This window comes from Pipistrellus kuhlii, unplaced genomic scaffold, assembly GCF_014108245.1.
Source record: "Pipistrellus kuhlii isolate mPipKuh1 unplaced genomic scaffold, mPipKuh1.p scaffold_m20_p_1, whole genome shotgun sequence".
NCBI lineage: Eukaryota > Metazoa > Chordata > Mammalia > Chiroptera > Vespertilionidae > Pipistrellus > Pipistrellus kuhlii.
Genome location: NW_023425404.1, coordinates 41,504,140 through 41,530,894, shown reverse-complemented (window position 1 = coordinate 41,530,894; position 26,755 = coordinate 41,504,140). Strand labels below are relative to the sequence as shown.

Here is a 26,755-nt window from a genome sequence, read left to right as displayed (position 1 = left end):
AAAATAAAAAAGGTCCTGTGCACTTGGAAATACCAATACCAAGGTCAACCATTCAGACAATTAAATAGCATATTTAATACAGACAAAATGCTTATAAACATAATCTCTAATTTTAAATTTCTACCTTGTTAAAAATGAATCAGTAAGTGTCCTGGTAATCATCACACCAACATATATTTTATTGGTTATAAGGGCAAGCTGAATTCAGTAACAAAAATATGTAATTAAATTATATATTAATATAAAGAGATAAAGAATTGAAATAGATTATTTTGATTTAGTTAATCAGAAACCATAACTCTCAAACATATTATTTTCTATAGACTTACAATATTTTCCTTCCAACAGAACTAGAGCACTAAAATAAAGTGATTCTGCACAATTACCCATAATGTTCCCAATGCCTCCAGTTATAATATTTTGAAAAAATTTTAAACCAAACCCATTATAGTACCTAGTTGCTTCCAGTAGTCATTAAGATTTTACTTCTGTTCCTTGAATTATATTCCGAATCTTCTCAGCATCATTTTGTACAATTTTGTTGGATGGATCAATCTTAAGTGCAGCTTCATAATCCTGTAGGCCTATATTTATATAGTAATAATGACCAAGAAAATATTTCATTAATACTTGTATTATCTAGATTATATATATATATATATTTAATATATTTTATTTATTTATTTTTTAAATATATTTTATTGATTTTTTACAGAGAGTAAGAGAGAGGGATAGATAGTTAGAAACATCGATGAGAGAGAATCCTCGCTCAGCTGCCTCTTGCACACCCCCTACTGGGGACGCGCCCGCAACCAAGGCACATGCCCCTGACCGGAATCGAACCCGGGACCCTTCAGTCCGCAGGCCGATGCTCTATCCACTGAGCCAAACCAGCTTCGGCTAAATATATTTTATTGATATTTTACAGAGAGGAAGGGAGAGGGATAGAGAGCTAGAAACATCAATGAGAGAGAAACATCGCCCAGCTGCCTCTTGCACACCCCCTACTGGGGATGTGCCTGCAACCAATGTACATGCCCTTGACCGGAATCGACCCGGGACCTTTCACTCCGCAGGCCGATGCTCTATCCACTGAGCCAAACCAGTCTTGGCCATACAAGAATCTTTTAAACAATATTTTAAAATAATTTTTTGTCAGATATGTTACAAAGATTAAATTAAGTGATAAAAATATAAAACAATGAGTCCTAAACAGTCATAAATAAACCCAATAACATTTTTTCCAGAGTATAATTTGAAACTTGAAATATTTCTTTCATTTTCTTACCTTCTACATACAATTCTAGTTGACAGAATGCTGTTCCACGTCGTACATGTGCCTTCATTCTTGCATTAGCATTGTCTGGAACAGGTGGTGTCAATAATTCCAGTGCCTTACAAAGTAAGAATAATAATAAGGGAAAAACGTAACTTTCTAATTCAAATCTGAACAAAAATATGGTAAAAACTTTAACTTTAAAAACAAGCCTCAAACTCTCACCCACCTAAACTGTTGGCTTAGCTACCATAGGAATTTATTAAATATTATACATATATTTATGTTGAGCAATTTAAGGAATTGTTCAATTGTTCCTATATGATACTCATACCTCCTCTTCTCCAAAATTTTAATTTGGTTTGCCATCTGAAACCTCTAAAGCTTTCTCTTTACTAGCAAGAATGATAAAATAGCATTTTTGGCTCTTTATATTCAAATTAAATGATTCAGTTATTCATTTATTCAATAAGTATTTGTTTATATACAAATTGTTCTAGTAAAAGGAAAAATAGATTTGAAATATTGTCAGATATTCAGTAGCTTAATGAGATCAGAGTATGAGGACTTAGTCGTTTCCTCCATATCCTCAATTTCAAGGACCCACATAAGAGATTTTGCATTGATTTCCCCTGAAAACAAGTTACTTTGATATGAAAAACAAGAAAAAAACTAGCAGTTTAAGATAATGACATAATATCAGTCATGAAAATAAGGATATACTAAGTTTCTCTGAAAATGTGAAAATTATTGACATAGGCTTTAATGTCCCAGTGGCAGTGATGCCAGGTGTTCTTCCTTCCATCTTGTATTGTGTGTCCAAAATTTTAATAATAAAAAGGGTGAGCACTAACTGCCAGCAATTTACTCATTTCCATGTGAATTTCAACTGATAGATCAGAGCAATTTATAGGGGATTTCTAATTTAACTTGAAGACTCAGGAAACTTGTCCATGCAAAAAAAAAAATTTTTTCCAGAAAAAGAGACATACTATGCAAAATGATTGTTAAAATCCTTTATTATTTAAATAATTCTCCATTATTTAAATTTGACACATGAAAGCTAAGGTCATCATTCACACCAATAAATAGGAGTATAACAATTTTAAAGTATCATATGTGGATAAATATATATACCTTAGAAGAATCTTCGATGGCCTTGTGCAAGTTTTTTAATTTTAGGTGGCAAGCAGCCCGATTCAGATACAATAGTGGAATCTTATTATTTAGTCTTATGGCTAAGTTGTATGCATTAATTGCTGCCAAATAGTTTTCTGTTGCAAACAATTTGCTAATGAGACAAAAACAAAATAAAAGTAAACAATATAATATTGAAACAGAAACACAGAAATAATATCTAATGATATTTGGCAAAGGGGATGGCTTACCTCCTTTTCTATTCCCTGTATAATGGGGGTTATAGGCTATACTGACTCCACATACATCAGGATGTAATCAGCATGACCGCACCCCTACTCCAAGGGTAGCTATAAGTAGTTTAAGTTCACACACACGTTTCCATCCTCCTTGCTACAATGATTGACTCAGGAATGGTCTTATGATCTAACCTGGCCTATTCAGAATAAAGCTTGCCGCCCTACCCAGTTTAGCTCAGTGGATAGAGTGTCAGCCTGCGGACAGACCGAAAGGTCCTTAGGTTTGATTCCAGTCAAGGGCATGTGCCTGGGTTGTGGACTCAATCCCCAGTGTGGGGCATGCAGGAAGCATCCAATCAATGATTCCCTGTTATCATTTATGTTTCTATCTCTCTCTTCCTCTTCCTTCCTCTCTGAAATCAATAAAATATATATATATATAAAGAATGAAGCCTGTAACTTTGTTTTCAAATTAGAAAATGAAAAATTGGATAAATTCCTCCTCCTGGATACAAATGAAGAAAGCACACAGCCCAAATTATGGCTGAGCTTTTTAAAAAATAATAATAATAAAATAAAAATAATATAATAATAAAAATATATATATATTGATTTTAGAGAGAGGAAGGGAGAGGGATAGAAAGATAGAACCATCAATGAGAGAGAAACATCAATTGGCTGCCTCCTGCACACTCCCTAATTGGGACTGAGCCCAAAACCAGGGCATATGCACTGATCTGGAATCAAACCAGCAACCTTTTGGTGCATAGGTTGACTCTCAACCAACTGAGCCACACCAGCTGGGGCTACATTCTTATTTTTTAAAAACATGATTCGTTATTTTTACTTTTTTTTTTTAATTGATTTCAGATAGGAAGAGGGAGAGAGAGAAAGAAACACCAATGATGAGAGAGAATCATTCATCTGCTACCTCCTGCACCCCCCTACTGGAGACTGAACCTGCAACCAGGCATGTACCCTGACCAGGAATCGAACTGTGATCTCCTGATACACAGGTCAATGCTCTACCACTGAGCCACACCAGCCCGGCAGGGCTATACTTTTTAAAGTTCAATACTACTTTAAATAACCAAAAATGGTCTGAATTTCAAGAGGGAAAAAAAATTAAACCTCTTCTAAAATATTCCTTGAATACCAAATTTAAACAGAGAAGCTAATGCCCAGCCAGCGTGGCTCAGCAGTTGAGCGTCGATCTATGAATCAGGAGGTCACAGTTCGATTCTCCGTCAGGGCACATGCCCAGATTCCAGGCTTGATCCCCAGGAGGTGGCGTGCAGGAGCCTGCCGATCAATGATTCTCATCATTGATGTTTCTATCTCTCTCTCCCTCTCCCTCCCGTTCTAAAATCAATAAAATTTATTTTAAAAAATAATAGATACATAAACAGAGAAGCTAATTACCATCAAGTCTACCTAGAAGCCCCAAATAAGGCAATGCTAATGAAAAGAATTATGCAAAAGCACTCATTCATATAATACATATTGAGTGCTTATTGTACTCAAGAGACACGGACAATTGCAAACTCCTCTAATTTTTAGAAACATACATTCTAACTGGCAATGGCCCAAAGTGTCAAACATTCTGTACAACAGCTGAGTGTGGCAGAAGCAACAAGAGCAGGAGTGCTAAGAAAGAAGCAAAGTGGAGGGAAGTAACAAAAGGAAAAAAGAGAAATCAGAAGCAGTGGGGCTTACAAACTGGAATAGGGGCAGGGAGCAACACATTCCAACAGTAGACAAATTAGCTTTGCTTTGTGGGCATTGGGAACTGTAGCACCCACTTGTCCCTCAGAGAACTTTGAAAATCCTTGTCTCCTTCAAAATCTTGTTTGGGAATAAAATACACTTGGGTATCTCAAGAGCTCCTAAAACTGACAGATGTGCCTTAGGCACATCAACCACTGCAATTTAGCACTCAGGGGAGGAGGAGGAAGAGGATATTGCATAAAAACAAAATGACAAGTCAGGCCATAATAGGTGCACTGCAACACAATATTATGGGCTGTAAGACCCATATAAACAAGCAACTGAACAGAATAATAATTACATCAAAGAAGTCACCTTAGAATATGAAATCTAAACTTTCCGTCAGGCAAAAGGTAGCAGCATAAATATCATAAACAAACAGAGCTTTTAAAATGCAGCAAAGCACGGTATATCTGGCGGATCTGTACTAAAAATGTAGGCAGGTCTGAGGGCTGTTGGGAGGCAGTTCTCTGTGAGTCTCCTGCATGTCTTGTGTCAGATCCACCGACAGATTCTGTTTGGGACTATTAGTCTTTGTATAGCGCACAACCTTGAAAAACAAAGATAGTGCCTCCTTCTGGGGCAAAGAGCAAATTTGTTGCTCAGTAAGATATAGACAATACCTCCCTGCAAGGCAAAGGTTAGACAGATTTGCTTACAATCTTATAGAAAACTGTGCTTTTCCTTCTCCGCTGTAGTGCTAACCTACAATATGTATAGCATCCGCCCAGCCCCACCTCTGCAATGGCCTGTGAGTCTTGAAAGGCAAAAGGAACCAACGTGAATGAAGCTCATGCTGCTTGCCATGCCTCAAACAATAAAGTCCTTTGTCTTTGACACATGAGTCTCCTATCTTCTGCCAGCATCCATTAGACTGTTACTGTCTTGCCAAGGCATGGACCCAAACCAAAGTATTACAAAGAAATTCAATTTGGCAAGTAGAACTGAATGCTGTGCTGGGAGAAGACAGTAGCAGGTAGTAGACAATCAGCATCAAAAACTACAACGTGAGGGAAACCAGACTGGGTGGTGAGCACACAATAGAGTATACAGATGTTAAATTATAATGTTATAGTAGTATTACATTACAATAATACTATAACATTATATTATTAACCAATGATACCTCAATGAGTTTAATTTCTTAAAAGCCCAACATAAATTAAAAGGACATCCAGACAGGAAGATAAAATCCATATTCAGAAAATTCGGAAACTGCAATCATACAGAAAATTCAGACAAGTTGGTACTAGTTTAGTCTGTCAGCAAATAGGAGGCTGCTACATACAAAGTGGGGGTTCAGAAGCAGAATTAGCCTGGGTGGCAAGAGAGAAAGCAAAGCAGAGCCTCACTTTAAAGAGGACAGGCGTATCAGTGAGGATACAAAATCTGGCACATGGCCAAGAGAATAAAAAGAAAATTCAGACACGAGAATTAGGGTAGGCGACCTTATGCAGCAACAGTACCACAATGCTGAATGCTAAATTATAGAATTATTCCTTGATTCTATGCCCTTGGTTCTCTCCTATCTAACACTGGAATTTGCTGTAGAGGGGGAGTTGTGCAGATGGGATTCTATTGTGGGGGGGGGGGGGGGAGGAAGACTTGAAGCTTGGGGTTAAGACAGGGTTAATTAAAAAAACCTTACGATAAAAATCACTCACAGAATTATGTCAGTGGGACAGAACAATGGTCCATCTACCTGGTATGATTACAAGTGTCTGGAAGGATAGCAATTAAAGTCATTTAGACTCTAAGTCACATAAGGCTGTAAATAATGTCATAGCTAAATAAGAGCACCTAGACTCTGTTTTATGTGAGATGTTCTGAGTAAAAAGCTTCTTGGCACGTCATGTTAACTGGAAGAGGTAAAAAGCTTACGTGAACAAATAAAATTAAGATTATGTATTTTGCTGAAAGATAGATTTGACATTTAAAGCTAGGACACAGCAACGAAAGGCTAGGCAAAGAAAATGAAAACACTATGTGGCTTTTTCTACAAGATCATTTTTGAGTACATATAATCCCCAAAGCAGCGGTCGCCAAACTTTCTGACCTCATGGATCACCAGTGGTCTGCGGATCATCGTTTAGCGACCGCTGCCCTAAAGAGTTTCCTCAAGCTATTGCACGTCTGAAAGACATGCCCACCTTACCCTTTCTAAAAGGACAGCACTGTAAGGACAAGCTGGGCTATTTTTGCTTATGTAAATACTAGAGGCCCAGTGCATGAAAATTCATGCACTAGAGGCGGGGGTCCCTCAATCCGGGAGCCCTCGGGGGCAGGAGGCGACCTGGCAATCAGGGGAAGGTGATGCCCCTATCACACCTCTGCTGCTGCCACTGCTGGCAGCACAAGCCTTGGTTGGCCCTGGTTACCTGAACCTCGGGTGACCCTGGGCAGCTGGGGGGCTGAGGGGGCAAGTGGACTCCAGAGGCAGGCAGGCAGGCCTGGCCTTGCCACATGCCTGTCACCCTGGTGGGGCTGGGGGGTCTGAGCACTGCCATCTTGTGGCTGAGAGTATCTCCATCTTTGAGGGTGGGACAGTCAATTAGCATATTCCCTCTTTATTAGATAGTAAAGAAGGCTACCATAAAACACAGCCTCTGGAGAGGAAGGTATTTCATCCTTTGGCTTAAATTCAACACATTGCTTCTGAATCAGTTCTACTCTGACTGTTTCTGTCTTCTGTACTGCATTACATTGCTGGAGAGGATACACTTCTAACAATTCTCACATTTCCTTTGATCTGCTTGCACTTGGCATTATGATTAACTGTACTTTGCTCTGTTTCTCTGGATGTCATTAGTTACTAAGTTTTCTTCCATCACTTCTAATTTTTAACTCTCTTCTTGTCCTCTTATTTTGCTTCTCTTTCTTTTTCTACATAATTGAAGACTGTAAGGCAAAATGGCACAAAAACATAAAAACAGTAAAGTAATTACAATCTATCAGTCATGGCTGCCTCAGTCAGGGCACATATAAGAATCAACCAATGAGTGAATGGATAAATGGAATGACAAAGAGATGTTTCTCTCTCCCTTCCTCTCTCTCTCAAATCAATAAACAACAAAAAAAATTTTTAAAGAGAAACTTGAAAAAAACCTGATAAGATAATAAATTAGTATTGTTTCAGCCACTAAGTTTGTTATGGCAGCAATAGGAAATACAAAAGTATGTAAGATATATTAAATAATATCTACAATTACTTTAAAATATGAATTCAAATTGCCACTCAGAATGTACCAGAACTCACTGTTTTTGATAATTGTATAAAAATGTTCACATGTAGAGTCTCATATATGTAAATGGGAAAAGGATTGCCTGAATACAAAATTACAATCTATAAGATAATTTGCAAACCTTTTAAAATATGGATATGAATAATCAAAGAAGCTCTAATTTTTAAGAAACAAGTTTTTAAGTGAAATATTAGGTAGAACTTATATAAAATGTGATTGAAAAGGGGATATTAGAAAATATAAAAGATGTGATATTTTTCATTTCTATAACATTAAAATATTTAAAAAATAAAAATAAAAACCTTACTTATTATATGATCTGACCCTTTTTTTATATATTTTTAAAATTTATTTCAGAGAGGAAGGGGGAGAGAGAGAGAGAAAGAGAGAGAAATATCAATGATGAGAAAGAATCATTGACTGAGCCAGCAACCTGCGCATGTTTCCTGACCAGGAATCTAACTGTGACCAACTGCTTCATAGGTCAATGCTCAACCAGCCAGGCTGATCTGACCTTTTAATATGGATGTCCTGCCTACCTAATTTGTTTATTTGCATTATCTCTCCCTAACAGCTACACACACAAACATATATGTCAAGATATCTGGGAAATGTGAGAAAAACTATTGGTTACATAAATTTACTTTAAATCTCATGGCCAGAGTCCAAACTTACTTTCCTTTATCCTTCAACCATTCTGGGTTCTTTTCTTCTTCTTTTAAATCACTAAGTTCAGGAATATCAGTATTCATTGTTCTTCTTGCCTCTGCTTGTTTATGTAGCCACTGAAATGAGAATAAAGTCTTTAGATTTTCCACCTTCCTACAAAAAAACAGAAATAGTAGCCCTAGGCAGTTTGGCTCAGTGATACAGTGTCCAAAGGGTCCTAGGTTCAATTCTGGTCAAGGGCACGTACCTCAGTTGCAGGCTTCTCCCGGCCTGGGCTTGTGACGGAGACAACCAATTGATATATTTCTCTCACATAGATATTTCATCTTGTCTTTCCCTCTCTCTTCCACTCTGTCTAAAAGCCCATAAAAAAAAACAAAAAACTATCCTTTGGTGAGGATTTAAAAAAAAAGAATAAACAGAAATACTATTTTTTATGGAGTGAATGTGTCCTCCCAAATTCATATGTTGAAGTCATAACCACCAATGTGATATCTGGAGGTGAAGCCATTGAGGGTAATGAGGGTAGAACCCAAATGATAGGATTAGTGTCCTTATAGAAGAGGAAGAGACCAGAGCCCATGTTCTTCCTCTCCACCACCCAACCCCTGCACCCTGATCTTGTACTTCCCAGCCTCCATAACTATAACCTCCAGAATGAAATGCCTATTGTCTAAGCCACACCCAGTCTATGGTATTTTATTATAGCAGCCAGAGCAGACTGACACAGTACTTGAAGGTGATTTTTAATTTTTATGCATTAAAAAAAGTTAACTAGCTGGTTAAGATTAAGTATATAAAAATTTCTAGTCCAAATTTCATCCAAATTTGGAAGTTTGTGTTATTTTACTTTTCTTGTTATTATTTTTCAATATTGAAAAAAATTATAATTATAATAATATTTTACAACACAAAATAAAATGACCATAAAATATAAAAGTAATACATTGTTTAATAAAAAGAAAAATAATACTTATAAATTGTTATGCCTTAAGTATCTTCAATTATTTACACAAATTATTTTCCTCCTCCATCCTCACCTGAGGACATGCCTATTGATTTTAGTTCTAAAAAGAGGAAAAAAGAGTGAGAGAGAAAGAGAAACATTGATGTGAGAGAGAAACATCAAGTGGCTGCCTTCCTTATGTGCTCCACCAGGGATCAAACACACAACCATGGCATGTGCCCTGACCAGGAAAATCAAACCACAAACTTTTGGTGTGCGGGATGATGCTTCAACTAACTGAGCCACCTAGCTATTTACACAACTTTTCAATTGAGAAAGTTCACCCCTTTCTTACCATAAAGAAATGCAGTTGTTAGTGCTTATATAACTAAAGATACAATATTTAAAATCTTAAAGCTCAGGAACTTATAAATGAATGAAAGATATTAATTCCAAAGCATCAAACATTAGAAAACCTGACATTAATAATTAATTGTAATATAACATATTAATAAATTTCCAAATCTATTCTTACCACAACATATATTGATCTAAACTTTAGAAATTTATTCTAGAAAATGATGTATTTAATAAAATAAATGGCGCATGCAATAGTTTATCTCTTGGAATAAGCTAGACTGCTGCATATTAAATCAGTGTTCTCTCGTTAACATTCTAAAGCCAAGAAAATAATCCTGCAAAATATATTTTTCTCATGAGGAAATACTAAAATACATTCATGAAGTAATGGCTTTAGTTTGATAAATACTTACGAATTTCAGACACACTAGTGGTTTTGAACAGATGAAATAAAAAATAAAGAATTTTCACTGTGTTGTACTAACAGCAAGTATACCTACCTCCTCTTCTTCTGCTACTCTTGATTCCCGGAGAGCAGTTGGGAACACTCGAGGGGTGAAGTTGACTTGAATACTGCCTGTAGAGCGAGGAGCAGGAATACTGTCTTCCTTTAACTTCTCAGAAAATATGTTTTCTGAGTTCCTCCCTTCAAAACAGTATTAGTTATTTAGTTCTCATTTTCTAGTTAATAGTCAAAATGATTTTTAAATAAATTACCCATCAAAGCTACTTCTAAAATCCTACGCAAATAAACCAAAGATACTTCTTACAAGAAGGAATGTAAAAATCCATCATTGAAAGTATGGCAGCTAGCCTGGCCAGCATAGCTCTGTGGTTGTTTCGACCTAGGAACCAGGAGGTCACAGTTCGGTTCCTGGTCGGAGCACATGCCCAGGTTGTGGGCTTGATCTCCAGTGGGGCTCATGCAGGTGGCAGCCTATCAATGATTCTCTTTCATCGCTGATGTTTCTCTCTCTCTCTTCCTTTATTAAAATGTGTTTAATAAAAAGAAAAAATAATTTCAAATGCATGTATTAAAATATTTTAAAAAAAAACTTAATTAAAACAAGTTGGACAAAGAACAGACAAAACTCCAAAAGAAGAATAAAAATAAAAGCAAAAAAAAAAAAAGACAAAATAAAAGCAAACACAGGAATTAAGGAAACAGAGAAAAAAAGAAACAATAGGAAGGGTTAACAAAACCAAAAATTACTTTTTTTTAACAGACTACAAAAATTTGCAAAATGTTGCAATAGTTGACCAAGTAAAAATAAAATAGTTTTAGAAATGATATCAGTATAGACAGAATAGATAAGCAAATAAGAGAAACTTTATGCCAATAAATTTGAAAAGATAATATGCATAATTTCCTAGAAAAATATTACCAACATTGACTTGAAAAAAAACAACACAGAAAATCTAAATAACTGATCATTATAAAGAAATTAAATGTAATTCCATAAATAATCCATACCTAGACAGTGTTAGAAATCGTTTTACTAAATCTTCAAACGACATATATTTCATATGTAACTAAATTGTTTCAAGGAATAGAAAAAGAAAAAAGTTCCATAGTTTATAGGATAACTTGCTATAAAATCTGGATAAAGACAGTATGAGAAAGAAAAAAATAAAAGTGAATCTACCCCGGTGGGGTAGTTCAATTGGTTGCAGTGTTTCCCAAAGTGTGCTACGCATACCTCCAGGGGTACGGGAAGAGCTTGGTGGGGGTACGCGTTGCACCGGAGTTTGGTGGGGATATGCACTGCACCATGCTTAGCTGCGCCTAATTCTACATTCTCATGAATACGAGGGGTACTCAGCGTTACGAAAATTATAGAAGGGGTACACATATGTCAAAAGTTTGGTAAATACTGGGTTAGAGCATCATCCTGATACTCAAAGGTTGCGGGTTCAATCCCTGGTCAGGGCACATACAAGAAGCAACCAATGAATGCATAAGTAAGTGGAACAACAAATTGATGTTTCTCTCTCTCCTTCTCCATTCCTCTTTCTCTCTAAAATTCAATAAGTAAACATTTTTAAAATATGTTCTTATTGATTTCAGAAAGAAGGGAGAGGGAGAAAGACACAGAATCATTAATTATGAAAGAGAATCACTGATCAGCCACCTTCTGCATGGCCCCACTGGGGATAGAGCCTGCAACCCCCACAGGTGCCCTGACTGAGAATTGAATCACTACTTCCTGGTTCATAGGTCAATGCTCAACCACTGAGCTATGCTGACCAGGCAACAAGGAAACATTTTTAAAATGTATGTGAATCTCAATATGAAGATAAACATAAAGTCACTTATAAAATATTAGTAAATTTAGAGAAACACATCGATTGGTTGCCTCCTGAATGCGCCCCAACCAGGGCCCAAGGAGGGAAGGAGCCTGCACCAAGGTATGTGCCCTTGACCAGGCCAATGCTCTATCCACTGAGCCAAACTGGCTAGGGCGGGTTCCAATAGTACTTGAAAACATCCAGTTTATTTATCAGTATTTAAAATATGGAAGAAAATGTTTTCATATACTCTAGTTGGCATATTTTGTTGAAATGTCATTAAAGAAGGAGATATTGTGGAAGTTAACTTGCATGTAAATATTAAACCACAATAAAATCAATAATGATTATTGCTTAATACTCACTCCAAAGAACTTTTCAATATGCTAGCTCTCACTGTTAAAGTAGAGGTTATAGTTAGGTTATAGACATATAACTGAGTAGAAAGAACATAGGTTTCAGATGTAGATAGATTTGTGTTCAAATCATACAGGCTTACTTATGAGGTATTTATCCTTTCTGAACATTTCCTCTAAAATAAGAATAGCAGCACTTATCACAAAGTATTGTTGTGAAGACTGAGTGATACATCCAATAAGAAACCTGGCATAGAGTGATCACCAATGTTAATTACCGTATTTTTCGGACCATAAGACGCACTTTTTTCCCCCCAGAAGTGGGGGGAAAACGTCCCTGCATCTTATGGTCCAAATATAGCCTACACATATACTTTAAAAAAAAGTTTTTTTACTTGCCCGGCTCTGTGTGGTCTCTGTGTGCTTGCCCGACTCTAAAATGGTTCTAAATGCTGCTGTTTACTTTACAGGGTTGATTACATGTGTTTATGACTGTGATGTTGGGTTTTAATGCACATAAAATATTTTAGGACACTATTTGTTTCAGAATCTTTTTTTCTTCATTTCCCTTCTCTAAAAACTGGTGCGTCTTATGGTCTGGTGCATCTTATGGTCCAAAAAATACGGTAATACTAGAGGCCCAGTGCACAAAATTGGTGCCCCCCTCCTTCTGAGTCACAGTGCCACACATGCTGAAGGCTGGGGCACAGCATGGGCCTCCGGGCTGCCCCGCAGCGCCACATGGAAGCCAGGTGGGCGGTGTGCTCTCTCCTGGACTGGCCCCTGTGGTCCCGGTGGCTGGGGCTGGGCTCACCCAGAAGAGGCTGCGCGGGTGCGGGGCAGGCACTCGAAACGGGGGCTTCCCCGGCACAGAGCCCTGGTGCCCGGGGGAGGGCATCAGAGGGAGTGAGAGTGAGCTTGACGGATACACCGCATTCTCACTGCTCCTCCTTCCTCGCCACCCCTGCCCCAGGGAGCCAACGAGAGGTCGCAGCATGTCTCCAAAGCCTGCCATGTTCTGCGCCACCCCCTGGTGGTCAATGCACCTCATAGCAAGTGGTCAAACTCCCAGTTTCTTGGGTGAACGACTGCCCAAGGGGATAATTTGCATACTGGGTTTTTATTAAATAGGATAATTACATTAGTGATTTTACTACAAAATGTTCCATTTGCTAAATATATACAAAATAAAGTTTAATATTCTAAGATGAAATAAAATCAACCTCTTAGCTTTCAATAAAGAAATATGTTCTTTTAACTATTTTTTAACACATCAGGATCCAAGTCCAGAAGAACTCTTGTTTGCTTGATATTAAGTTTGCTTAGTAGTATGCATCTTCTTGAGTCATGAGAGGAAAAAGTCTTTTAACAATATTCCTAGTTTATTATCTCTGAAGGAATAAATGAATGTTCCTGGCACTGACAGTTCAATCCAGTAATTTAAAAAAAAATTCTAAAAAAATATATATATATTATTGATTTCAGAGAGGAAGGGAGAGGGATACAGATACTATAAGAACATCAAAGATGAGAGAGAATAAGTGATCGGCTGCCTCCTGCATGCCCCACACTGAGGATGGAGCCCACAACCCAAGCATGTTCCCTGACCAGGAATCAAACTGTGACCTCTTGTACTATGGGTTGTAGCTCAACCACTAAGTTACACCAACCAGGCCACTCCAAGACTTTTTTGGATTTGAATTAAATACATATTTAACAATACCTACATAAATTTCAAAAGAAAGCACACAAGCAAAACGAACACTGAATCCTTGCTCATTTTTTAAAAAGTCACTACTTTCTAAAATAAAAAAATAAATTTCACCTTAATTTTTTTTTTGCAATACTATCCTAATATGCCAAAATAACAAACTAATATTGTAAATTGATTACAACAACAACAACAAAAACCTATATACTTCAGGACCGGGACTCACTTTCCAAAAAAATTATTAAAGTAATCATTGTACCTTTTGTGGCAAGATTTCTAGTTGTCGAATTTCTAGGAAAACTTTTATGTTTTAATTTCTTTCCCTCTTCTATTTGCTTTTCTTGTTGATGTAACTTATCTTCTCTTTGAGTTCTTTTTTGTTCTTCAGCTTTTCTTTGTTGTTTTTTCCAGGCTTCCAGTTCTCTAGTTGCTTTTATTCGTTCATTTTCTTTTATTTGTTCTATTTTTTTCCTCTCTTCATCTTCAATCTGTAAAAATTACAATTACCAAAACTTTTTTTTTTTAAACCCTCACCCACGGATATGTTTTTATTGAATTTAGAGAGAGGAAGGGAGAGGGAGAAAGAAAGAAAGAAGGGTCTCAGTTTCAACTCCCAGTCCGGGCACACGCCCAGGTTGCAGGTCGATTCCCGGTTGGGGCACAGATAAGGGGCAACCAATTGTTGTTTCTGTCTTACATAGATATTTCTCTCTATATACCTTTCTCTCTCTAAAATAAATAAAAACATGCCCTCAGATGAGGATTACAATAAATAAATAATAAATAAAAATATTCCCATCTTTCTCCTCTGGAGAATAAAATTTCATACCTCTCTCCTCTAGAGAAGCTGTGTCTGACAAAACTTTTTTCGATGATGGTAAAGTTCTGTGCAATCCAAGTCAGTAGCTGCTACCACGTGTTGTTAACTGAGTATGTATAAAATGTGACTAGAGTAACCCTGGCCGGTGTGGTCATAAACAAATATTGGGGGGAAAACAAGTTCAAGGAAAACTATTAGTTGTGAGATTTTAAACAAGTGTCTCAAATTCTTAGTGCTTTACTTCATTGATCTAGATGACTAGCACATTAGCATCAGTTACCTTGAAAGTACAGTGAAAACTGATTACTAGAGTTCAAAAATATTTTAAATACAATGTTTGAAGTATTGAAACTATTAAATAACTTAATAGGTCAGTGGTTAGAGCACTGACCCAAATATCAAAGGGTCTTTGGTTCGATTCCTGGTCAAGGGCACATATAATACCTGGGTTGCAGGTTCAGATCTCCAGTTTGGGACACATGTGAGAAGCAACTGATTGATGTGTTTCTCTAACATCAATGCATCTCTCTATTTCTCCCTTTCCCTCTTCCTCTCTCCCTTCCACTCTTTTCATTTAAAAAAAGGCAATGGAAAATATATCCTTGGGTGAAAGTTGATAAAAAAAGACCAAAAAAAGTTATTTTTAATTTTATGTGTTTCATTAATTTACATTTAAATTTAGATAATACATCTTGCAAAGCAAAAGAATGACAAGCTGATAGAGAATTAACATATCCGTTTGAAAGCTATTCTGAAGTGCTCTGTAACATCTGCATGATTTAATACCGTGCCCTCTTTTGGAAGACTGCCTATTTTTCTACTGAACTGTGTAGCACTGACTTTAAAATAGATGTCACAGATTACTGAACAGGAGTTTCCTGGAGTCCCAGAATTGCACCTCAGGCCTAAACTAAGCACAAAAGATGCTAATTACTGCGCATTCAAAGAGCTGCCAGTAGGCTGGGCTGGGAAGAATCTGCATGTAGCAATGAGCCAGCTTTTAGTGCCTGACAACAGGGATGATGAGCAGTCAGCGTTAGCCAGAGGCAGCCACCACCTAAAAGGAGAAGATGACAACTTCACCCAGTTTAATGATACGTTTGCCTTTCTTCCTTCCCTCCCTCTCTTCCCCAACACAGGGAAGAAGGAGAAAGTCAGGACACTCTCACTCTTCATAATACCTGTAAGTGAAGTGAATGTTGAAGTTTTAAAAACTGCTAAGACAGTCTTAATTACCAAAAAGAGACTATTCTTATAATCAAAAGAAACGGGAATGTTCTGTTATTGTAGCCAATATGTAGTTAAGGGATGTGTGTGTGTGTGTGTGTGTGTGTGTGTGTGTGTATATATATATATATATATATATATATATATATATATATATATATACAAATTTGTAATAAGCTAACTTAAAGACAAAAAAATAGTATAAGTCTTGATGGAGTCAAGGGGAAGAGGAAGGACCAAGAAAAGCTTCACAGAGCACGTGACAGAAGAATCTAGAAATAAGAGAAAAACCTGAGGAAGGTAATACCATAAGCTATGATAAAAGGAAAAGAGAGACTATCTACATCAAAGAGAAACAAAGAAAGACAGATAGATGTTAAACAATCCTTGAAGTTCTCTTCTTTAAAAACAAAGTAATATGGGGAATATACCATAAACGGAGGAATGTTTAGTAACAGAAAAACCCAGAAGGCTAGAAAAACAGTCATCACACAGGAAGAAATTGAATTTTAAGTTCTTTGTATTGCTCAAAAAAAGATGCCATAAGTATGTGATATTAACTTTACTACAGACAGCAACTTTAACTAATAGCAGATGGATGAGTAATTCCTGAAGAGAAAGTTTGTATTTCTTTTCATTTAGAATGAATGGTTTATCAAGGCAATATTCTTTATAAATCAACTAGAGGCCTGATGCATGGAATTTGTGCAAGACTAGGCCTTCGAAGGCCAGCAGCTGCAATCCCAGTGGCTGCCTTGGCCTTTGCAGCCCTGGCTTCAACCAGGAGGTCGTCCAGATGGTCTTTCCGCTGTTCAGCCATTTGATTGATTTGCATATTATGCTTTTATTATTATAGATGTTACTTATAAGCTATATGCAAAAATTCATAAATAAAATAGCACACTAATCTGAGGAAAGTATTAAATAATACTTCTTGATCAAATAGGGTGTTTCTTATATATAATAATGAAAAATCTAAAGGGAAAAAACAACATGACCTAGTACATGGCAAAAATATTAGTTGATACCTGAAACAACAGAAAAAAATTAGCTTGCTAAAAGGACCCATACAATGTCCAATTTCATGGAGAAGCACTGGAAGTACTACTAGCAAAGTCACTAAGGCCAGTATGCCTACTATTTTCCTATTTTCCTAGAGGAATTTTTAAAATAAGAAACATAAATATGGATTATAAGGAGATAGAATGTCATTAGTTGCAAATAATATGACAGAATACCTAAAAGAACCAAAATAACAAACTGACAAACTATTGCAACCAAAGAGTAAGTTCAGCAAGGCATTCACTTTCAAGATCAACTCATACAAACTCATAAAAACAAATTAACTTACTTACAAACTGGCAATAAGCGATTAGAAAAATACGGTGGAAAATCATTCATTAGTAACTGCCAGAAAAACTTTTAAAAGGCTAAAAATAAGCTTTATGAAATACTAGAGGCCCAATGTACAAAATTCATACATGGGTAAGGTCCCTAGGACTAGTCAGCAATCAGGGCTGATCAGATTCTCGCCTCCCTGCCTTCTCCTTCCCTCACTGCCTGCCCACATGTTGCCACCACATGTTTCCCCCCTGCCTCCCTGCCTCCTCCTTCCCTTGCTCCCTTAGCACTTGGCCACTGCCACTGCTGGTCGCCCGACATGTTCTGCGCTGCCCCCTGGTCATTGCACATCATAACGAGTGACTGAACTCCTGGTCTCCTGGTCTCCTGGTCAAACACCAGAGGGGACATTTTGGATATGTATAGATGAACAAGTCTCACTTTTGTTAAATAATTCTGCTGGGGATATAAAGTAAGTTGAAGAAATGGAGATAAATGGTATGTCCCTGGAGAGAAATCTCATTATTGTAAATATGTTAATGACAAATCAATTTCTAAAATTAATATAAATCTATTCAAAATACCAAGAGGACTTCTTAGACTTCTGATAAATAAATGTAAAATTCATAGGCAAAACAAAATCTTCCAGTTTTATAGAGGCATGAAGAGGCTGGCAGTTCCCACCTACAAATATCCTATATAATAAAAGGCTAATATGCAAATAGACCAAACGGTGGAACAACAGGTTGCTATAATGCACACTGACCACCAGGGGGCAGACGCTCAGTGCAGGAGCTGTCAGTGTGCTCCTACAGGGGGAGCACCACTTAGCCAGAAGCCAGGCTCACAGCTGGTAAGTACAGTGGCGGTGGCGGGAGCCGTTCCCACCTCTGTGGCAGCACTAATGATGTCCGACTGCCAGCTTAGGACATCCCCCAAGGGCTCCTGGACTGCAAGAGGGCACAGGCCAGGCTGAGGGATCTCCCCGAGTGTAAGAATTTCGTGCACCAGGCCTCTAGTCAAGTATAAAACTGGAAAAATCTATCAAAAACAACCATTTCAAGTCACTGGAAATTAACCAAAGACAGCCTGCAAATTGAGAAGTGTTTGTTTTGGAAAAACTGCCCAAGTTACAGCTAAGAACAGTGGGAGACTGTGCTTTCTTGCCCGAGGTTGCTCTCAGCCACCAACTTCCAGCTAGAATAACAAGACTGGAAGTTACCAACATGAAGTTAGCAACAACAACAATAAAAAATAAGAAAAAATAGAAGCTTTGTTGGCAAAAAGGATGGACCCACTTCAGGGTGGGGCAGCCAAACCCTGCGGCTTTGGTGGATAAAAGCAGTAGATTTGGTTGGGAATGAATAAACAAGAAAAATTTGCAGTTGAGGTCTGAGTTTGTGCTCCCGGTTAGGGTAAGTGCCTGACTAGACAGAAAATTCACATAGAGATCATATAAATGAGAGAGCTGTAAAAAAAAAAAAAAAAAAAAAAAAAGTGATAAACTCACCATACAACACTGGCTAACCAGAAAGCTATGTATTTATGGGAAGACCTGAGGAAAACTGCCATAAAATGAAGCCAAGGAGTCATGAGAACTGGCTCCAACTTTGAAAGTATTCTCAAACCTACACATACATCAATTGGCAAAGGGTGGCGCCTTTACCACCTCTGCTCAAATCATGAGCCAACCATTAAGCTACACAGACACAGGGAAGAGCCTCTAAGGAAGCTAGTCTAAAAAACATGAACTAAAAACTTAGCATAGACATCAGCAGCTATATATCCAAAGGAGACTAGATTGATTCCACAATTAAAGTCTATGCAAGTAACTAAAAAATACTTATGTAATGTATGTATGTTAATCCTCCCCCAAGGATATTTTTTCCATTAATTTTTCCAGAGAGTGGAAGGGAGGGATAGAGACAGATACAGAGACATTGACTGGTTGCCTCCCCCACACACCCAAACCAGGGCTGGGGATGATAGAGCCGGCAACAGAGATACACGCCCTGACCAGAATTGAACCCAGGTCCGCAGCGGACTCTCTGGCCTCTAAGCCAAACGGGCTAGGCTGGGATTCTTTTTGGGGTGATGAAAATGTTCCAGAATTGATTGTGATGATGGTTGCACAACTCTCAACATACTAAAAACCAATGAGTTGTAAGCTTTAAATGGGTGAATTGTATGGTGAGTTATACCTCAAAAAATATTGCTGATTGAAGTTTTAACTTGAAATCCTCAACAGTTAAAAAAATGTTCATTTGTCAATATTTAGTGTTTTTCTTGCGTTAAACTATTGTGTTCATTATTCCAAGATTAAGAAAGAGGTAAAATACACCATAAAACCTTTCCATTACTGACTCCCCTGGAAATAGAAAATTCTCACCGAAACAAGTAAATCTATTATTATTCAACTTTCATAAATATTTTCAGGAACACATGTAAGCAGTAGATAACTTATTAAGTTAGTTATTAGTAAGTCCAATAACCAATGTATGAACAAAGAGGTGAGGAAGTGTAGTGGTTAGGACTACTTATCCTTACATGTCTATTATCATCTCTTTAATTGGAGGACTTTCCTACTTGCAACTTACCTTCATCATGACATTTAGTGCATATTTTTGATCTTCCCGCCTTGTTGCAGCTTTTGCTTCTATAGCTTCTTTTGCTCTTTCTTGTGCTTTTAAAATAGATTTTTCTCTTATTCTTTGCATCATCTCTTTGTCAACTAAAACAGAAGGAAAATCACTAAATTAGGATTATGATAAATTTGTTTTACTAGTATTTAGGAGAGAACTGCTTAAGATTATGACTCGGGATGATATATTTTTTGGACCCAACTTCACATGGAGAAATGAAAATGTTTCTCAATATTAAACTGGCCAAGAAGCTAACATTAAAAGGTAAGTGAGTAACTGTATAGAAATTACTACAGAACGAGGGGGTGGGGCAGAATATGAATGAAAGAGAGGAGGAACAACGGAGGGGGGAATAAAGGGGAAAATGAGGAAGGGCAGAGAGGGAGAGAGATAGAACAGAGAGGTACAAGAGGGAAAGGACAGCAGAAAGAGAGCGGATCAGAGAGGGAGAAGGAAAGATAGTGGGGAGGAGACAAGTTGAGGAGAAACACACTTACCCTCCTCTCTGTTGAGAAAGTTATTTGTTTATAAACCTGATTGCAATAAATCAGCAATATGAGGTATAGAAAAAAATGAGTTGTGTCTATCTGATATGATCAATCACCTTTATAAACATAAAAGGTAATTTATACATATGAGTTCAGAGCCAGTCCTAGGAAAAATTATAATAAAGTAACATGACTTGTTATATATAGAATTTTACCATTCACAATTATTTTTATGTGTTTTACACACAGGCTGCAGTCCATTAGGGAGAGGGTAAATTACCTTAGGGGAAGTGGGATCAGGAAAGGAAGCTAGACTTGGAGGGGCAAAAAAAACAGGGGAAGAAACTTGAGGGGAGAGGGTGACCTGGGGGAGAGAAGAGTAGAGGGAGGGGTGGGGATGAAGCAGGTCCTAGGCAGGGGTTCCTAACTTTTTTTTTTTTTTTAATATATTTTATTGATTTTTTTGCAGAGAGGAAGGGAGAGAGATAGAGAGCTAGAAACATCAATAAGAGAGAATCATCAACCAGCTGCCTCCTGCACACCCCCTACTGGGGATGTGCCCGCAACCAAGATACATGCCCCTGACCGGAATCGAACCTGGGATTCTTCAGTCCGCAGGCCGACGCTCTATCCACCGAGCCAAACCGGTTTTGGCGGTTCCTAACATTTTTGGTGCAACAGATCTTTTAGCAGAATAGTTAAAGCCTTATAGACCCCTCATAATGTTTTTAAAAAATATGTATTTTTATTGATTCCAGAGAGGAATGAAGAGGGAGAGATAGAAACATCAATGATGTGATTCATATGCCTTTCAGCATAACCATTATTGCTTGTCTCATTTTGGATTTTTATAAGTATATCTCCAGTAGGACATGATCACACTCATCTAGGAGAAATGGTGAACAACATAGACTGATGAACAAGAACAGACCCAGAGATAGGGAGCCATGGGTCAGACTGTTGGATCTCAAAGGGAGGGTGGGAAAAAAAGGGAGAGATCAACCAAAGGACTTGTGTGCATACACATGAGCCTAACCAGTGGTCAAGGATAATAGGGAGGAGGGGGCATGAGTGGGGAGGGGTGGGGGATTGGAATGGGGGATTGAGGACAAATATGTGATACCTTAATCAATAAAGAAATTTAATAAAAATTAAAAAAAGAAACATCAAGGATGAGAGAATCATTGATCAGCTGCCTCCTGCACACCCCACACTGGGGATTGAGCCCCCAATCCGGGCATGTGCCCTGACTCCGCCAGGATGGACGCCCAGGCAGCCAGGAGGGGAGCGCGCCAGGGTCGAAGGGGCGCGCCCGGGGCCACGCTGGGAACTCCAGGCGCCTTGGCTGTCTAACTGCTAGTTTATACTCAGGGATCGGGCCTAAACCGGCAGTCGGACATCCTTTTCACAATCTGGGACCACTAGCTCCTAACCACTCACATGCCTACCTGCCTGATCACCCCTAACCACTCTGCCTGCTGGCCTGATCAATCCCAACTGCCCCCCTCTTCCAGCCTGATCACCCCTAACTGCGCCCCCAACTGGCCTGATCGCCCCCAACTGCCCCTCCCCACCCGCTATGCCCCCGCTGGCCTGTTAGCCTCTAATCGCCTCTGCCTCGGCCCCACCACCATGGCTTTGTCCTAAAGGTCTCCTGGTCTAATTAGCATGTTACCTTTTATTAGTATAGACTAGAGGCCCAGTCATGAAATTCGTGCATGGGGATTGGGGGTGACCCTCAGCCCACCCTGCACCCTCTCCAATCTGGGACCCCTTGAGGGATGTCCAACTGCCCGTTTAGGCCCGGTTCTACTGGGATCTGGTCTAAACAGACAGTTGGACATCCCTCTCACAATCCAGGATTGCTGGCTCCCAACTGCTCACCTGCCTGCTTGCCTGATTGCCTCCACTACCTCTTCTGCCTGCCAGTCTGATCACCCCCTAACTACTCCTCTGCCAGCCTGATCGACGCCTAACTGCTCCCCTGCCAGCCCAATTGCCCCTAATTACCCTCCCCTGCCACCTGGTCACCCCCAACTGCCCTCCCCTGCTGGCCCAGTCACCCCTAACTGCCCTCCCTTGCCAGCCTGGTCACCCCTAACTGCCCTCCCCTGCAGGTCTGGTTCCTTACAACTGCCCTCTTCTGTAGACCTGGTCCCCCCCAACTGTCCTCCCCTGCTGGCCTGGGTCCCCCTCACCTGCCCTCCCCTGCAGACCTGGGTCCCCCTCCCTCCAACTGCCCTCCCTTGCAGGCCATCTTGTGGTCCCTCCCAACTTCCCTCCCCTGCTGGCCAACTTGTGACTGCCATCTTGTGTGTTGGAGTGATGATCAATTTGCATATTACTCTTTTATTATGTAGGATAAGCCATTATAGTAGATGACAGTTCTGGCAAAATTAAGATTATCAACAAGAACTGAAATTAATGAAAGGATTTACATTTAATCTTAGGTAAAAAGCTGGAACAGCCTGAGTGTATTTCATGACATATTCCAGGTCCCACCTCAGGTTTACTGAACCACAGAGGAAGGCTGGGGCACGAGAGTAGGAATCTGTTTGCTATTGTTTTTTTTAAAAGAAATCCTGTTAGTCTGGGACTCACAAATGTAACCTAGCTATGGTAACCTACATTAACATGTACATTCTAAGTCTGAAGATTAAAAAGTTAAATTCTACTGCAAGATACCAATAAAGTATTTCTATAAAGAATGATTGCAAACTCTCCATTTTTTTTGTTGTTGTTAATACTCACCAGAATATATTTTTCCATTGATATTTTTAGAGAGAGTGGAAGGGAGAGGGGAGAGACAGAGAGAGAAACACTGATGTGAGAAAGACATATAGATTGGTTGCCTCCCACTTGTGACCCAATCAGGGTGGGGGATTGAGCCTGCAACCCCCTTGACCAGAATGGAACCCAGGACCCTGCAGTCCGGAGACCGGTGCTCTATCACTGAGCCAAATCGGGTAGGGCAATCCCTCCATTCTTAATATTCCCCACTACCAAAGAATTAAGAGAAATTTCAGGCAGCAGATATAAAATACTGTAAAACATAAAAACCAGAAGAGGGAGGAAGAAGACAGAGCTAAAGCAGTAGAGGGCAAATGCCAACCAACAAAGCTATCTTGGCAGAAGAAAAGAGTAAAGATTAAGAGTACAGAGGACCAGCTGGTATTGCTCAGTGGTTGAGCATCAACCTATTAATCAGGTCAGGGTTTGATTCATGGTCAGGGCACATGTTCGGATTGTGGGCTCAATCCCCAATGTGGGGTCTGCGAAAGGCAGCTGATCAATGACTCTCTCATCATTGATGTTTCTATCTCTCTCCTTCTTCTTTCCTCTCTGAAATGAATAAAAATACATTTTAAGCAAAGAGTAGAGAGAATAAGGAATCGTAATTTTACACATTATAATCCCTGAAGCTTTTTAATAAACTACCAACACTGGGGCCCACTCCTTGAAACTGGTTTGATTGGCCTAAGGTTTAAGACCTCTGTATTATTTAAAAGATCTAAGATATTTCAATTATATAACCAGGGTTGAGAGCCACCATTCTACAATCAAACTGCTAAGGCTCCAATTTCAATCTAGCACTTACTAGATGAGTGACCTTTGTCAATTACTAAACTCTCAGTGCCACAGTAGCCTCACCTTTAAAAAAAGGCAGGCAGGCCCTAACCGGTTTGGCTCAGTGGATAGAGTGTCGGCCTGTGGACTGAAGGGTCCCAGGTTGGATTCCGGTCAAGGGCATGTACCTTGGTTGGGGGCACATCCCCCAGTAAGGAGTGTGCAGGAGGCAGCTGATGGATGTTTCTCTCTCATCGATGTTTCTAATTCTCTATCCCTCTTCTCTATAAAAAAATCAATAAAACATATTTTAAAATAAATAAATAAATAAATAAATAAATAAATACAAAAGGCAGGCAGTGGGGTATACTCAAGTGATAGGTTGTTATGAGGATTAGCAGATGTGTTAATTCCTAGTACAAAATAAGTGCTCAATAAAGGTTATAAGCCCACATTTTCTGCTTAAGAGTTATTATTATTATTATTATCTTGTTGTTAATCCTCACCCGAGGGAATTTTTTTTATTGATTTTTGTTGTGTGTGTGTGTTTTTTGTTTTTTTTAAGCGAGAATGGAAGGGATGGGGAGAGATACAGAGAGAGAAATATCTATTCATGAGAGATGCATGGACTGGTTGCTTCCCACACACACCACGACCCAGCTGAGCCTGCAACCAGAGTAACTGCCCTTAACCAGAACCTTTCAGTCTGCAGGCCAATGCTCTAACCACTGAGCAAAACAGCCAGGGCAAGAGTAATTATTAATGTGCTCTAACTTTTGAATCATTCCATTTTTAGGTTATTTAAGTGGCAGCTGAAGCACTATTTCATTTGAATCATGCTCATGTGCCTATTTCTTTTTTCTAGAAGAGCACTATAATTGTTTCAAAAGACAAATTTTTTCAAAGGCATAAAACATAAAAACATCTTTTAATAAAGAACTTACCACCTGACACAGAAAGGGCCTCCCACATGACGGCTTCTTTTTTACGTAAGGTGAAAACAATGGTGTCATTCCCAATCTTGGCCTGGCTGCTCTCATCATCTATGGGAGCGTAGAGAAACACCTCAAATAAAAATGGAGCAAAGTTGACCTATTCAGAAGGGGAGGAAACGAAAGTTAATTCAGTTCCACAAATTAAGAACACAGCTGTTAAGAAATGCGTGATAGAGACCACAATCATTTCTTTAAAAAAAAAACCAAAAAAAAACCCCACACATATTTTATTGATTTTTTACAGAAAGGAAGGGAGAGGAATAGAGAGTCAGAAACATCGATCAGCTGCCTCTTGCACACCCCCTACTGGGGATGTGCCCGCAACCAAGGTACATGCCCCTGACCTGAATCGAACCCGGGACCCTTCAGTCAACCGACGTTCTATCCATTGAGCCAAACCGGTTTCGGCCACAGTTATTTCTTTTTCTTTTTCTTTAATATATTTTATTTATTTTTATACAGAGAGGAAGGGAGAGAGATAGTTAGTAACATCGATGAGAGAGTCATCGATCAGCTGCCTCTTGCACACCCCCTACTGGGAATGTGCCCGCAACCAAGGTACATGCCCTTGACCGGAATCGAACCCGGGGCCCTTCATTCCCCAAGCCGACGCTCTATCCATTGAGCCAAACCGGTCCCGGCCGCAGTTATTTCTTAAATAAATGCTATAAATTTATTCCAGGTCGCGGAAGATTCGCCCGGCTTATGTGGGAAGCTGTGCATAAAAACACTCTGATTTGATAGCATCTGGTGCCACCTGCATGGAATACCTTCGTTGCCGGCTTCAATGGCACTAACTTTTGGGGAGGCCACGTGCACGGACGCTCCGGATGCGCGCGCACAGGGGCGCACTCCCGGAGCCGCGGGGCACCCCCTGGCGCCGGAGGCGGGCGCCCCCGCGTTCCTACCTTCAGGTAGTTTTCCGCGCAGAACACGTCCGCGTCCCTGACGGAGACGCCCCGGAGCGGCACGGAGAGGAAGACTGCGGACTCCGTCTGCTGCCAGCTGTAATCGCTGACCTGCAGGGGCATCCCGGAGGCGGGCCCAGCGAGAGGCCACAGCGGCCGGTCGGGACGCGCACTGAGGCTCGGTTGCTAGGGAAGCCGGGGTTACCACGCTCCAGCCCTTCCGGGTCAGGCGGGGCCAAGGCTCCCCGAGTTCCCAGCGTGGCCCGGGGCGCGCCCCTGCGACCCCGGAGCGCTCCCCTCCTGGCTGCCCGGGCGTCCATCCTGACGGAGTCCTGCTTAGGCCACTTCCCACGACTCCTCTGAAGTCCGAGCGAGTCTCCGAAGACATAGGCCCACACCGGCTTCGGCAGGAAAAGAGCTTCTGGCCGGAAAGCGAACTAAAAGGGCGGGGTCTTACCGGGTGGAGAGCGTGGCCCGCAGGAAGCAGGGCGCCTTTGCAGCTCTGGCGTGTGGTTTGTTGTGATGGAGGCTGTAAGAGGGAGCACCCTTTGGTGTTCCTCTTTTGCACGTTTCCTGGCCGAGGACCTTACCTGTACGATTGGAGTCCTTCAGAGCCTATCCACTGCCAGGCCACCAGAAGCTCCAGGGGTTGAGGACTGGGGAGAAGTGACCCTGTGACTCCCCTGACAAATGCGTGGCTGCAGCCCAACTGCAGGATAAGTTGAATTCACAGGGATACATTTTACTCTTGCTTAAGGAGGGAGACTTAGAACTT

General features: G+C 39.7%; 1 protein-coding gene across 3 annotated transcripts; it reads right to left on the bottom strand.

The window, feature by feature from the left end:
* Positions 1–155: 155 nt before the first annotated feature.
* Positions 156–26,410, bottom strand: DNAAF4 (dynein axonemal assembly factor 4). 3 transcript variants are annotated; one of them, XM_045582294.1, is made up of 9 exons: positions 25,981–26,407; positions 25,022–25,169; positions 19,978–20,111; positions 14,252–14,480; positions 10,137–10,282; positions 8,337–8,446; positions 2,414–2,567; positions 1,289–1,394; positions 156–639 (listed from the first exon to the last, which is right to left on the bottom strand). In XM_045582294.1, the coding sequence occupies exons 1-9, from the start codon at positions 26,101–26,103 to the stop codon at positions 569–571; spliced, it is 1,221 nt and encodes a 406-aa protein (XP_045438250.1). In that variant the 5' UTR covers positions 26,104–26,407; the 3' UTR covers positions 156–568. The 3 variants fall into 3 exon arrangements, with proteins under 3 accessions (XP_045438250.1, XP_036297112.1, XP_036297123.1); XM_036441219.2 differs by having other exon boundaries at positions 156–584; positions 25,981–26,401; XM_036441230.2 differs by lacking the exon at positions 1,289–1,394 and having other exon boundaries at positions 501–584; positions 25,981–26,410.
* Between the last annotated feature and the right edge of the window lie 345 nt (positions 26,411–26,755).